Source organism: Adiantum capillus-veneris, chromosome 7 (assembly GCF_014529385.1).
Source record: "Adiantum capillus-veneris isolate H3 chromosome 7, ASM1452938v2, whole genome shotgun sequence".
Lineage (NCBI taxonomy): Eukaryota > Viridiplantae > Streptophyta > Polypodiopsida > Polypodiales > Pteridaceae > Adiantum > Adiantum capillus-veneris.
This window is the reverse complement of record NC_140937.1, coordinates 113423851-113436604: the sequence shown is the minus strand read 5'-3', so window position 1 is coordinate 113436604 and position 12754 is coordinate 113423851. Positions and strand designations below refer to the sequence as shown.

General features: G+C 43.6%; 1 protein-coding gene and 1 non-coding gene across 4 annotated transcripts in view; both read right to left on the bottom strand.

The window, feature by feature from the left end:
- Positions 1 to 1252: 1252 nt before the first annotated feature.
- Positions 1253 to 12754, bottom strand: part of LOC147454450 (U-box domain-containing protein 4-like) — a 51800-nt gene continuing 40298 nt past the window's right edge. For 2 of the 3 annotated variants that reach the window (XM_086516405.1, XM_086516406.1), the window contains 3 exons: positions 5921 to 6028; positions 3848 to 5851; positions 3208 to 3721 (listed from right to left, as the gene is read on the bottom strand). In XM_086516405.1, the coding sequence (XP_086372531.1) occupies positions 3644 to 3721; positions 3848 to 5851; positions 5921 to 6028 (2190 nt within the window). In that variant the 3' untranslated portion in view covers positions 3208 to 3643. Of the gene's footprint in view, positions 1729 to 1950; positions 2003 to 3207; positions 3722 to 3847; positions 5852 to 5920; positions 6029 to 12754 lie in introns of those variants that run through there. The other variant, XM_086516407.1, reaches the window with a different exon arrangement.
- TRNAT-UGU (transfer RNA threonine (anticodon UGU)) lies at positions 2360 to 2431 on the bottom strand. Its single transcript has one exon. It is a non-coding gene; the product is annotated as a tRNA-Thr (tRNA).

Genomic DNA, 12754 nt, shown 5'->3' with positions numbered 1-12754 from the left:
CACGTAAACCAAACTAAAGGAAGCAATGTGAAAAATTCTAAAAGAAGCAAAAGGATAAAGCATCAATGAAGTTCAATAAGAAATGAAGTGCTTTACTAAAGGAAGCAATGTGAAAAATTCTAAAACAAGCAAAAGGATAAAGCATCAATGAAGTTCAATAAGAAATGAAGTGCTTTACTGACCTACAATGATGTGTAGGTGCTTTTGAATTGTCCAAACTACATGTTGATATTTGAGTCAAGCTACATAGCATCCGAACAAGGCATGCTCTACATGTAGAGCCCAAGACCCGACAAGCGATGTTGTGTCGCATTGTCTGAATGGAGCATTGTTGCCCTCTCCCCACCAATTTCGATCGTCTGTCTCGGCCGACCATGCATCAGAATAGCCTGTCAGCCTTCCCTCTCCCGCCTGCCTTATCCGACCTCCGTCCTTGCTTTCCGAACTCGTTGCAAGGGGTAAAGCATGAGAGGAGAGGAGATGTGAGGGAAACCAAAACTTGTGAAGGAGGAGATGTCTTGAATTTCAACCGCTTATCCCAGTACATGGAATCCGACTTGGCGCTGTCAAACCTTTAATGCTTGCTTGCAGCTCTAAAGGCTTCCACCTTGCATGCATACATAGTTTACTTCAGCTGATATTCCTTGACGACTGATTGTCTTTGTATCATGCTGGTGCTTGAAAGGCGTAGGACCTTGGAGGCCACTCATTAGAACTGCACGTCGTTGTCTCTCGAATGTTGTGAGAAAATAGCGGCCTCGACCCGGCTCTGTACCGCGGGTCAGCAGATCGGCAGATCAGCATGTGTCTCAAATAGCGCAGGGGGTTCTGCACCTAGCGGGTAGCACTTTCACTAGACGGGAAGCTCGCACAGAGACGAGGCAGTAGGAATTGAACTCGGACAATGGACAAGGCTTGCACATTAACGCCCCCCACAGGGCCGTCGTCGCTCTCTCGTCTGTGGCAAGCAACCCAACCCTAACCCTAAGCTGATCTAATCTAAAAGGGTCAAAATTAGGGCACATAATTGGATCGGAATTATGTGGCCTGACTAAACTTCGGTGCAATCACCAATGCTTCACTCTGAAAGGCTCCTCTAAATCACATGACAGGCTCTCCATTACAAAAGCTGTGGAAGGTGAAACTCGAAGACTCCTGCAAAAGGATTCTTGTCAATGAATGTTTTCTCCTCTAGAGACAAACTGAAAGCAGTTGTCAAGAAGAGCTGACAAGTCCACAAAATCCTAGTATTTTACATATGAAAAACTACATAAGAACTGCAAATAAAGCAGAATTCCAAGAGTCCAATTGGCTTGGAATAATTCCTTTGTACAAATGGGAACAGAATGCAGTGAGAAGATTGGTGTTTAGTCTAGAGTGCTCAAGAAGTTCCATTTCTTCATGTTGTCAGTAGAAGATTGGAGGCGACATATGTGGCGATTATGGAGGTAGTGGAAGTTGCTAATAGGAGATAATTGAGCTTTCAATTCTTCAATTGTTTTGGACAGCTTGTCAAAATCTCTACCCTGATCTTCATTTGCTTGAACTAGCAGCTGCACTTCTCCCCTTAGACTGTTAATCTCAGTGTGCAGGCCTAGGACATCCGACTTCCGGGCCAGCATATCATTTGTTAACTGCGACACCTGGCTCACCAAACTTTCATATCCCTCGGAGGTGTAGGGATTCTTGATTAAGAGCAGGAAAGTGCCAAACACGCGTTCTAAAGGACTGATTCCAACAAAAACAATACAATTTGTTTTTCAAAAAGCAAAAAGCATCAGTTAGGACAATACGATGGTATGATCTCTTGCAGAACAATCTGCAAAAAATTCAAATCTGTGTCAGTTTGCTTTTAATTAACACGTCTAGATTAACAAAAGAAAGAAAGTTAACCTGGCAGACCAGTCATCCTCTTAAACTTAAGCACAACAAGAATCCAAAGCAACTTACACGACAACAAAAGGCGATCTTAAACTTAAGCACAACAAGAATCCAAAGCAACCTGCACGACAGTAAAAGGCGAACGTCTGCACGTGGTTAAGAGTACGTGCGTCGTGCTGAGCAGATGCTGACGAGACAGAGAGGGTATAGGAGGGGGTGGAGGCGGTGACTCAGGTTTTGCCACAGAGGAGGCGGGGGGCGGCCGGTCGTACACTAGAGAGGCGGGGGACAAAAGGAGGGAACGTTGATGAGTAGCGGATACCTATCCTACGATTTGAACTCAAGGCGGGATAAGCAGAATAGAAAGCGAGAGAATCTTCAAAAGGATCTTCGACATGCCTTTTTCTTTTTGCCGTGGTGAAGAAAGCCTATTCACAATTCTACAGAGAGGAGCTTCAAAACTCGCACCGACGACTACTGCCCCCACGGAGGATCGAACTCCAGACCTTCAGTTTACAAGACTGATGCTCTACCACTGAGCTATAGAGGCCTTTCTGAAAACTCGCTAGAAAATATTTGCAAACACGAACACGATAAAACATGCATAACACGATAAAACATGCAAGATTTGCAAACACGAACACGATAAAACATGCATAACACGCCTCCATCGACAGATTAGTGCATCATGTTCTAGCTCTCCCACCCGAAAGATGTAGATCACCTCAACTGGCAAGTACGTCAGATGCCCATGTTTCTCTTTGTGTGGGGAAGAGCATGTCCAAACTGTGAAGCTAATGACATATATCTTCTGCCACAGCACAAGGTGCTAGGAACAGGCATTTTTTTCAGAGACAAGAACTATGCCTAACAATACATTGCTAACAGCACTTAACCATGCAGGGAGCTTTCCATCCTTGCTCATATATTCCCTGTTCTGTAGCACTTTCCGAGTTCACAATATGACAACCCTGCACTGAAGAGTGTATGTTAAGGAACAGATGACTCAGTTGGGGACCCGACCTAGGCACATCAAGCCGTCGCCCCTCTTAGTAGGGTTCAATGGGGGACGGTATGCCCTTGCGACAGCTCGGAGGTATGCAATCTACACAGGGCAATTCCTTATCCTACGTTAAACAAGACTGAGAAGTTTCCACTCCTATGAGTGAGTCTCCCCTATGTTCGAACAATGCATGTATGAGCCTACTGATACAAGATGCGTCACATGTAAGAAGCATACAAAGCCCCAAAAGGAGGCCGCTAAGTAATGCGATGCCTGACGCCAAAGGAAGGAAGAAAACACAAAAGTTGTATAACATCTCACAATTAAGAACTTAAAATGCTATTCATATGTTATCAATAATTACCATGGATACCCATTTCCAAACACAACCTTTTCCAGCACGGCCAATTGTTGCAAAAATCATGTGTCTTTTTTTCTCATAGAATACATAAGCCACATCGCTCTTTGTGCAGCACCAAGCACTAGTTTACCAAGGTCTTGAGCCCCTTGCAGTAAAGAATACATTGCAGTCTACATATGTAGCCAAAACCACCTCCAAGAGATGCAGAAGTTCATTTTACATACGTACAGATCAACCTCCAACCTCTATGCCATATGCTGGGTCACAACCATTTGGGGCCCTCACATACGTACAAATACCCCTGCCAATGTTGAGCAACCTACATATAAACTACAATAGGCAATCTACCCTTCATATGGAAGTAGACCGTTGCCACTAATGGCAAAGCTCGTAAGCAGTCAACGTCGGCGATCACCATGTGTGTCTGCTCCTCTGCCATGTCGTTGCTCTCTGAAAAGGCGAAGAAGGGCCGACGCCTGATACACAACAGAAAAGAGTTAACTGCAGTTACTAGGGAAAAAAAATTCACACATTTTTTATTTAAACAATGATAATAAACTTTATTCAAACAAATGATTGCTAATGCCTAAAGCTATGAATACCTTCTCTTTAGCCCTAGCCGTTCCCGACCTTGTCAATGCAACTAGAGGTGGAATGACCCCCTCCTGCAAGACCCTGGACTTGAACCTATTGCTACTTGTACACAAATGAAGAAGAGCAGCTGCAGCATTCTCCTTGCCACGTTGTGAGCCCATCTCCACCACCTCCACCAGAACAGGAATCCCCTCCTCTTCACCAATAGAGACCCTACCCTCATGGATAGTGGCAAGATTGGCAATGACTGCAACAGCCTTGTCAACCATCCCAGCTGCCGGATCTGACATGAGTCGCACCAGCGGCCTCACAGCATTAGCCCCCACAATTCTTATCTTGTTTTCATGGAGAATCGAAAGGTTGAATAAAGCGGTCGCAGCATCCTTTTTGCCGCGAGGTGTACCATTTGTAAGAAGATCGACAAGTGGGTCAATGGCACCAGACTGACCGATTGTCATCTTATTCTCATTCATCACGGACAAACTGAAGAGAGTTGCAGCTGCATTTTCCCTGGCCTCAGACGTCCCAACATTGAGAACATGGACCAATGGACCAATTGCATTAGCAGCAGCAATTTCAGACTTATTGTTGTTATTGATGGAAAGATTTAGTAAAGCTGTTACAGCATTTTCTTGTATTTGAGGATCTGTGGAGTGCAGCAATGAGATCAGAGGTGGAATCGCACCGGAGTCAGCAATGATAATTCTGTTTTCCACATTGAACTTAGCAAGAAGCCTCAGCTCTGTGGCAGCATTTCTCTGCATATCCTGTGACATTGACTGAAGATTTCTAACTAAACCTTGCACCTTGAATTGTATGTCATCTCCACCATTCTCCTCTGTGCTAGCATCTAATTGCACATTTTGACCTGTCTCCGATCCTGAAATGGCAGTCTGGTGTATGATTGAGACCAAACCATGTTCACCATCGGTTTGCTGCATGCCCTGGTCTTCACTGAGAGATGAGACACTTGCAGATGAAATCGTCAGCCTATTTAACTCCCCTGAAACATCACAAGAATGAGGGGGATACATACTTGGCAAGCTTACGTTGCTTTCAGTATTGGAGGTTGCCACAGCATCATCAATGCTAGAGCCATGGCTTGATGTCGACGTATTTCGGCTGAGACTAACCACACCATTCCTGGAATTCTCCCTCTCCAGTGAGAACGTGGAGTCTCTGTCTGGCCGCTCAAGAAAAGCAGCTCTCAAGTGGCCATGCAAAATCCCCCTACTTTCAACACTGCTTCCTTGTGATCGAGTCTCTCTTCTAATTTCAGGTTCATCACGACGTCTTGGTATGGTTCGAACAGATTCTGCACCTGACCTACTAGCAACAACATGCTCTCTGTTTAACAAAGAAACAACATGCTCTGCTGATCTTTGAATTGCATCGCTCATCTGGACTGGAGATGACCGAGGAGCAGACAATTGAGGCTTAGTTGGTTCAGGAAGGGGGACACCATTTTGCTCACACCAGCTTGCAATCAATGCCTTAACGGTGAAGTTGTTAATAAGATTGAAGTGGTTCAAGGTCTGCCTGCTCTTGGGACAGGTAGTATTCCCCTGGTCCAGCCATTGCTGAATGTATGCTCTCTCATAGGTTTGACCAGATGCAACAATTACAGGGTCAGACATAAGCTCAAGAGATAAAGGGCAGCGCAAATCTGCCGGAATAATGACCCCATCCTCCTGAGCCTGTAAATGCTTCTGCTCTGCCAAATCGTCACTCATTTGCGTAACAAGAAGTATCAACAAATTGAGCAGCTCTTCGTCGTTTTTGTTTCTATTCAAATGCGCCAAGTTCTTTTCCTTCTCTAGAAGAGACGCTTCCTTTAGTATCTCCTGGTTGGACTTCAAGCCAAGTTTGTCTGCAAGATGCACAAGCATTTCATGGCTCAACTTCGTTCCTTTCCTAATCTCTGCCAAGGCACACTCAACCTCTTCCACAAGACCCCTATCAACATCAGTACAAAAGTTGGCTGATTCAAGAGAACTGACACATCCTCGCACCTGTAATTCCAAAAGAAATTCAGTACAAAAAGACTAGTAATTGTCAAACAACGTCGATCAAACTCTTACTAGTTCCTTGGAATGCCGAGACAAACTAAGAGTATCCAGTGGCAAAGTCCTCAGAAGTGATTGCAACTTTGCAGATAGTTCTTTGAAAACTTGTTGCTTGCGTAAAACCTGCCAAAGAATATTTCAAAATCACACCCTAAATGTTTAAACACACTACAACATGCATATCTGGGAAGAAGATACAAAATCTGACAAAGCCTTCCAAGGGTTCAACCACGTAAAAATATTCTCTTTTATAGATACACTAGAAGAGTAACAACATATGATACATAATTATAGCTCATTTACACCCTGCAGCACCAGTTGGTCAGGTTGAAGGGAAGTTCAGACGGTAGATTGAAACACACACATATGTTTCAGTTTCCAGACGTTTGCAAGTGATTGTTATTCTATATGTTTAGGTCAAACAATCTTGACTTTTCAGTGACTCGTTCATATTTTTATAGCTAGCTAGGGAAGGTTGAGAGCTTTATATGAGCAATGAAGCTACTGTAAGATGTAAACATGCTTTGATACCTGTTTCATCATCTATGGATCAGCGAGCAGACATATAAGGACCTCAGCAGTGGGGAAGGAGCTTCACAGAAAAGCGATTATGGTACAAAAGCCTACTTGCAAGAGAGGATGGATTTTGTGGCTACATTCATGATCCCTACTAAGCAAGGGACAATTGTAGCCTTCAGAAGAAATTTTTTAGAATCAGAGGAGAAATCTGAAGTATTTCTTCTTGAGGTATAGAAAAGCTTCTAATGCATCACAGGCCCCTGTGGAACCCACACAAGCAAATAATCTTTATGCTAAAATGCAGCCGGACCCTTGGCTCATTGATAAATGCAACAGTCTATGGACTACGATAGAAAAGTGGCTGGCAACATAAACTGATAAGAGACATTCCTCTGTTGCAAGAAAGATTGTCTCTGGAGATCCACTACCCAGGTGCTGCCTCTTGTGTGCAATTTGGAATTCCATTGCATTGCACAATGCACAGGCTTACTGCGTTATATCTTTTCTGCACGCTTTTGTTTTTCTTTATGAAACTTTGGGAAACATTTAAGCTGCTTTTTCCGTCTCTTAGACCACATAAGATGTTCCTCAATCTACATTATAGGGTGCTTTAATATATCTAGGACTCTGCAAAATCACTATATGTTACAACCCCAACATTTTTGCTACACTTTTTCTTTGAGTCAAATTTTCCAATGACCCTTACGAAGGGGATTACCATGGAGCTGTTATTTGACTATCTTCAGCGCTTGGTGTGGAGCATTGTCACAAAATGATGACATGGCATGTCCGTAATCTAGTGTCCCGTCCGTTGGGGCCCTCGGGACACTAGAGAAAAATAGAGAGAGAGAGAGCGAGAGAAAGAGAGAGAGAGAGAGAGAGAGAGAGAGAGAGAGAGAGAGAGAGAGTGGCAGCTGTACAGACAATCCACGTTTCACGCTGACTGATGATGTGACAGCCGTACGGAATTCCGTGATTTGCGCTCGCAACAGTTAGCGCTAGCTTTTGGGGCTTAAAGCTTTTGAGTTTGAAGCTTTTCATGTACTGCTTTTAGAGAGCCCAAAGGGCCTTTAAGTATGAACCCAGGGCCACTCTCTGACTCGGTTTTGTTGACGAGCAACAAAGCAAAGAGGACCCTCGGGCCTTGTAACTTTGCTCAAGCATTCATATAAAAATAAATACCAAAAGGGACGCCAGTCTTTGGGGCCAACATCTCTGGGCATAGAACTACGCCGATCTGTGTCGACTTAAGTGAATTGTGATTAAAGTTGTGAAGTGTTTTTAAGTGATTCTCTCATGTGTAATGCTAGATTCTCGACTTGGGGTGTCCCAAGTCTGTTAGAGTGGTGTCAGAGCTCAATCAATTTTCCTTCCACCGGAAAATCCAATCCCTTTTTTTCGCGACACACATGGATTCAAGGGATCACTCCCACAAGAATCAGACGAACCCACCCGTCAATTTTGGATCGAATGAAAGTATGCAAAACTCTAATGGAACAGCACACAAAGAGTACGGGCCACTTCGGCCTACGCAGCACGAATGAATATAGATGCAGCGTCAACAGCAAGTTGATGCTTGCACGAAGCAGATGCTCCAATTTTTGAAGAATCTCCAGTACGTGAAATTTTTTACGCGGCACCCAATTGATAAGATGCATTCCAGATGGCGGACGGCCATTGATTCACCCTTGAAGTCAACTTTGAAGAAACCTCCTGTTCCACGGATGTTCACTGAAGATGAACTCGACGACGTTGTCGAAAGACGAGTCAACCAAGGTTTGGGGGCCAATAAGCATTCGAGGAGACGCAGCAAGGGAGTAGACTACCCACGTTACTTGGGTCATCAGTCTTCTTTTGCAAATGCAACAAAACAAAAGAAGCACGTACGTTTCGAGGGTGTTTCATCTTCTTCCGACAATTCCGACAGCTCTTCCTTTTTGGATTCCAGTGATGAAGACAGAAGGGGCAAGAAACGATGAAAGAACCAGAGACATGGAACGAACAAGAAGTAGGCCAAGAAAAGCAGATCCAGGAAATTTTTTGACAGTTATGAGGATTCATCCTCTTCTAAGAGTTCGGACTCTGAGGACCAAATGTTTTATTCAAAGAGGAAGCACTTTTATAGAGCCAATCAATATGACTTTCTGAAAGATAAGAACAAGAAGACCAAAGAATTCAAGGAGGGTGGACAAGCAAAAAAATTTGATACCTTTTCAGGTTTTAGAGATGCTCACAGAGCCCTCGCTTTTATTCAACAATTTGACATAGCTTTTTCTGGAGCTTGTTACTCAGAGCACTTAGAAATCAGGATGTCACGTGCACATCTAACCCTATGTGCATCTGGACAAGCTATCTTAGGTCTAGGGTTCAGATCACCTTAGGAAGTGTTATGGCACCTTTGTGAGCTTGTGCACAGCCCGTGCATGTCTAGGCACTTAGAGTAGTTGCATATCCTCTGGTTGCACACAGCATGATCATCAACATGACATTCAGCACCCATCATGAGCATTTTACAGTGCATAGAACCCATTTTCCCAATTCATCCATTTTCACTTATGATTTAATAAGTGACTTTCGTTGGAAAACTCGGTAGGGTAAATTTGCTAACTTACTATAAAAGAAACCTGGCAGTCACTCAGTAGAAGCAGAAGAAACCAAGAGAGCATAGGCAACCTCTGCAGCAGGCCCTCTACCATTTCTCCTCAACAAGAACCCCTCAGCAAGACCCAGCGTTTTCAACAAGTACCATCAGCCCGTCGTCACCAAAGTTTCCAACATTCAGCACCAGTGTTTCTGCTGTCTACTCCAGTGTTTTCAGCAGCCTGCATCAGCGTTTTTCAGCCAACCAGTCCAGCGTTTTTCAGCCCACAGCAGTAGCGTTTTCAACCTACAGCAGTAGCGTTTTTCAGCCCAGATTCAGCAGCGTTTTCAGCCCTATGAAGACAGCGTTTTCAGCCGGATAGCGTCAGTTTTAGCCATCAGTCGTCATCATTGTCGTCGTCGCCGTCATAATCGACTTAGACTATCATTGCATCATAGCATCAAGTACTTTGCATCAACATCATTGTACCCGATTTATGCAATGAATAGCATAGACCTCTCTCGCCATCGAGAGAGGGGCCCTTGGAGGAGGGTTTGAGGACTGTCTAGTGTCGTATTCTTCTCTCTCTCTCTCTCTCTCTCTCTCTCTCTCTCTCTCTCTCTCTCTCTCTCTCTCTCTCTCTCTCGGCACCTTCATTCACACTGTCATTCACTTTGTTTGTGATCATTGCATTCTCTCACTAAGGGAACGGAAGGCTCTCCCTTCCATAAGTAAAAGGAACCCTTGAGCACAGTTCGGAGCACTCATCTTGAGCAAAGATCAACATTCACTTCCATTGCACCTTACACAGGAGGGCAGCATCTTATTTGAAAGGCAATGCACACACATGGTGGTTGTCACAAACTGCTGACGTGTCAAGCCACTGAGAACAGAGCCAACCTATAGATCCCAGCTCAAAGGCTTAAACCCTGAGTGAAAAAGCTAAAGTATTTTACTGAGTTACAAAGTCTTGCCGAGTGGCCTTTTCTTAAAGAAGAGTTCCCACCGACTTATGGGACCCCGTCCGATGGGACCCAAGTGACATAAAGGCATTAAAATTTAAAATAAAACAAGCCCACACACACTCGGAGACCTGATGACATGGCAGCTGTACGGATGTCCGCACTTTGTGCTGACCTGCTGACGTGGCAACTGTACGGAATTCCGAATTTCATGTTGACCTGCTGACGTGGCAGCCTGTACAGATTTCCGTGATTTACGCTCAATAGTTTTCAGCACCAGCTTTTGAGGCCATATGCTATTGAGTTTGACTGCTTTTCATGTAACTGTTTTTCAAGGCTTGTGCAAAGGGCTCATTCTCTGGCACGCTTCAGTACGAAGGTGCAGAGGGTAGAGTACCGGCATTGTATAGAGTTCAAGTAATATAAAGAAATACCGAAAGGGATGCCAAGGTTTGGGGCCACTGCTCTCTTGGGGTGGAACTCCGCCACTCCCTCTCTCGCAGTGTGACATGAAACGTTTCGTGGTTTCGCCCGTTTCGGGGTTTCGAGGTTTTGAAACGTTTCGTTTCAGGGCACAAAAATTATGAAACAGGTTTCGTAGAAATACATTTAAATAAAGATATAAAAATATTTATTTATTTATATATGCATGCATGCATGTATGTATGTAAGTATGTATCTATGTATGGATGGATGGATAGATTAAAGATTCATGTGTGTGTGTGTGTACATACGGACTAGTAAACTGGTTTTATTATGTACTCTTATTAGTGTTTATACACATACATATGCGTATGTATAAGCACACGTGTATAATAGACATGCATACATACATATACGTGTGTACATATATACATATATGTATGTACAATGTGCATAAAAGAGAGTCAATAGTGCAAAGGGAGTACAAAAAAATCTTTTTAAACTACTGAAATTTTTAAAAAATCTCTAAATTTTTTCAAAAAATTGACTTTTTTTTTTTTCGGGCAGTTTCCCGTTTCATGAGTTTCGCCGAAACGTTTCATCCATTTCGGGGTTTCGAGGTTTCATACCTATGAAACGCGTTTTTATGTCACACTGCTCTCTCATGTCGTGCATCTCTTTCAGTTTAGTTGTTATTTATGTGCTTAAGTTGTTCAGTCTGCTCTTTTTCGTTGGCAAGTGGTGCAAGTCCCCGTGGCAATGGTCCCCACTTATCTTACGAAAAGAAGCACCAACAAAGTGGCTAAAATTCAAGCAACTCTTTATTTCCTCTTGGCTCATTTAGGAGTACGAAGTGGTGTGATTACCGCTTGGAATCGTCTTCGGTGACCAGGGGAGACACTTTGGATTTATATTGCAAAAGGTTTTGGGATGCTTTTCTACCTGCCTCTTCCTTCAAAAAGATTAGTTTTAAGCAACAAATCAAGTGATGTTGTTGTGGACTTCCAGCAACTGATGGGGACACGCTAAGCAAGGGTTTGCTATGCATTGGAGTAACTTGACTTATCGAACAGATCAACGGTTGACACCAAGGACCGGACAAAACTCCACAAATGACAACCGAAGAAAAGGAAAGTTTCAAAAAAAAGAAAGATACTCGTCCTCGACTGACAGAGGAACAGAAAGTCGAGTACCTCAAAGCAGAAAAGTGTTTTCCCAAAAAGGCACCCAGTGGACAAGCAGAAGATAGGCCAGAAAGCTCCAGAGCAGCCAAAGAACATGGAAGAAAAGGAAAGATGAAAGCAAGACACGTCCTAGATTGTTGGAGACTGACCAAGATCAGATGGATGAAAGCACAGAAGTTTGTCGCGCATGGGGCAAAGTACGAGATCAAGAAGCCCTCGTCTTCTTTGACGGAGGAGCCAAGGCCAACTTCATTTCACCTGAATTGGCGGCTCGACTTGGAATTACGCCCAACAGAATGAGGCCACAAGCGAAGGCTGTTCTAGTGGCACCCGGACGGGATGTTGCCATTACACTTGTCATTGGCAAACTTCGTTTGCATTGTCAAGGGTATTTAGGGCATGAGGACTTTTACATCATGCCTTTGGAAGGGTGTGACGTCCTCTTAGAAATCCCTTGGTTCCACAAGAACAATGTCGTGGTTGATGATAGGGTGAGGAAAGCGACTTTGAAGAATGAGAAGAGCAGAGAAATTGTACTTGATGTAAAGTTGAAGGGGGAGTCTGTCCCACTTATAAAAGCTTCGGCCATTTCTGAATTAATGAAATCCAGTCTTTTTGTTTACTAGATCTTCTTAAAAGAACTGCACGATGACCAACGATCAAATGTCTAAAATTGGAAAAGGAACGACAAGAATTTCTACACGAGCAGGCTGACTGTTTCTCTGAAGGCCTACCAGGCATGTTACCTCCCTCCTTCTCCTAAGGATCACATTATTGATTTGATTCTTGGTAGTACACCACCAAACCGGCCACCTTATTGAGTTAGCCAAGCCCAAAATGAAGAAATAATGAACCAGGTAAAAGAACTTCTTGAAAAGGGTCTCATCCAACCTAGTACTTCACCTTTTTGTTCTCTGGTGTTGCTAGTACTAAAGAAAGATGGATCTTGGAGGATGTGCATTGACTATAGAGCTCTCAATAAAATCAACATCAAGAACAGATTCCCTATTCCAAGGATCGATGATATACTCGATAGACTTTAGGGGTCCTCTTGTTTAAGCAGAATTGATCTAAAGAGTGGATATCATCATATCTGAATTGCTCCGGGAGACGTCTACAAGACAACTTTCCAGAAAACTTTTGATTTGTATGAATATTTGGTTATACCTTTTGGTCTTAC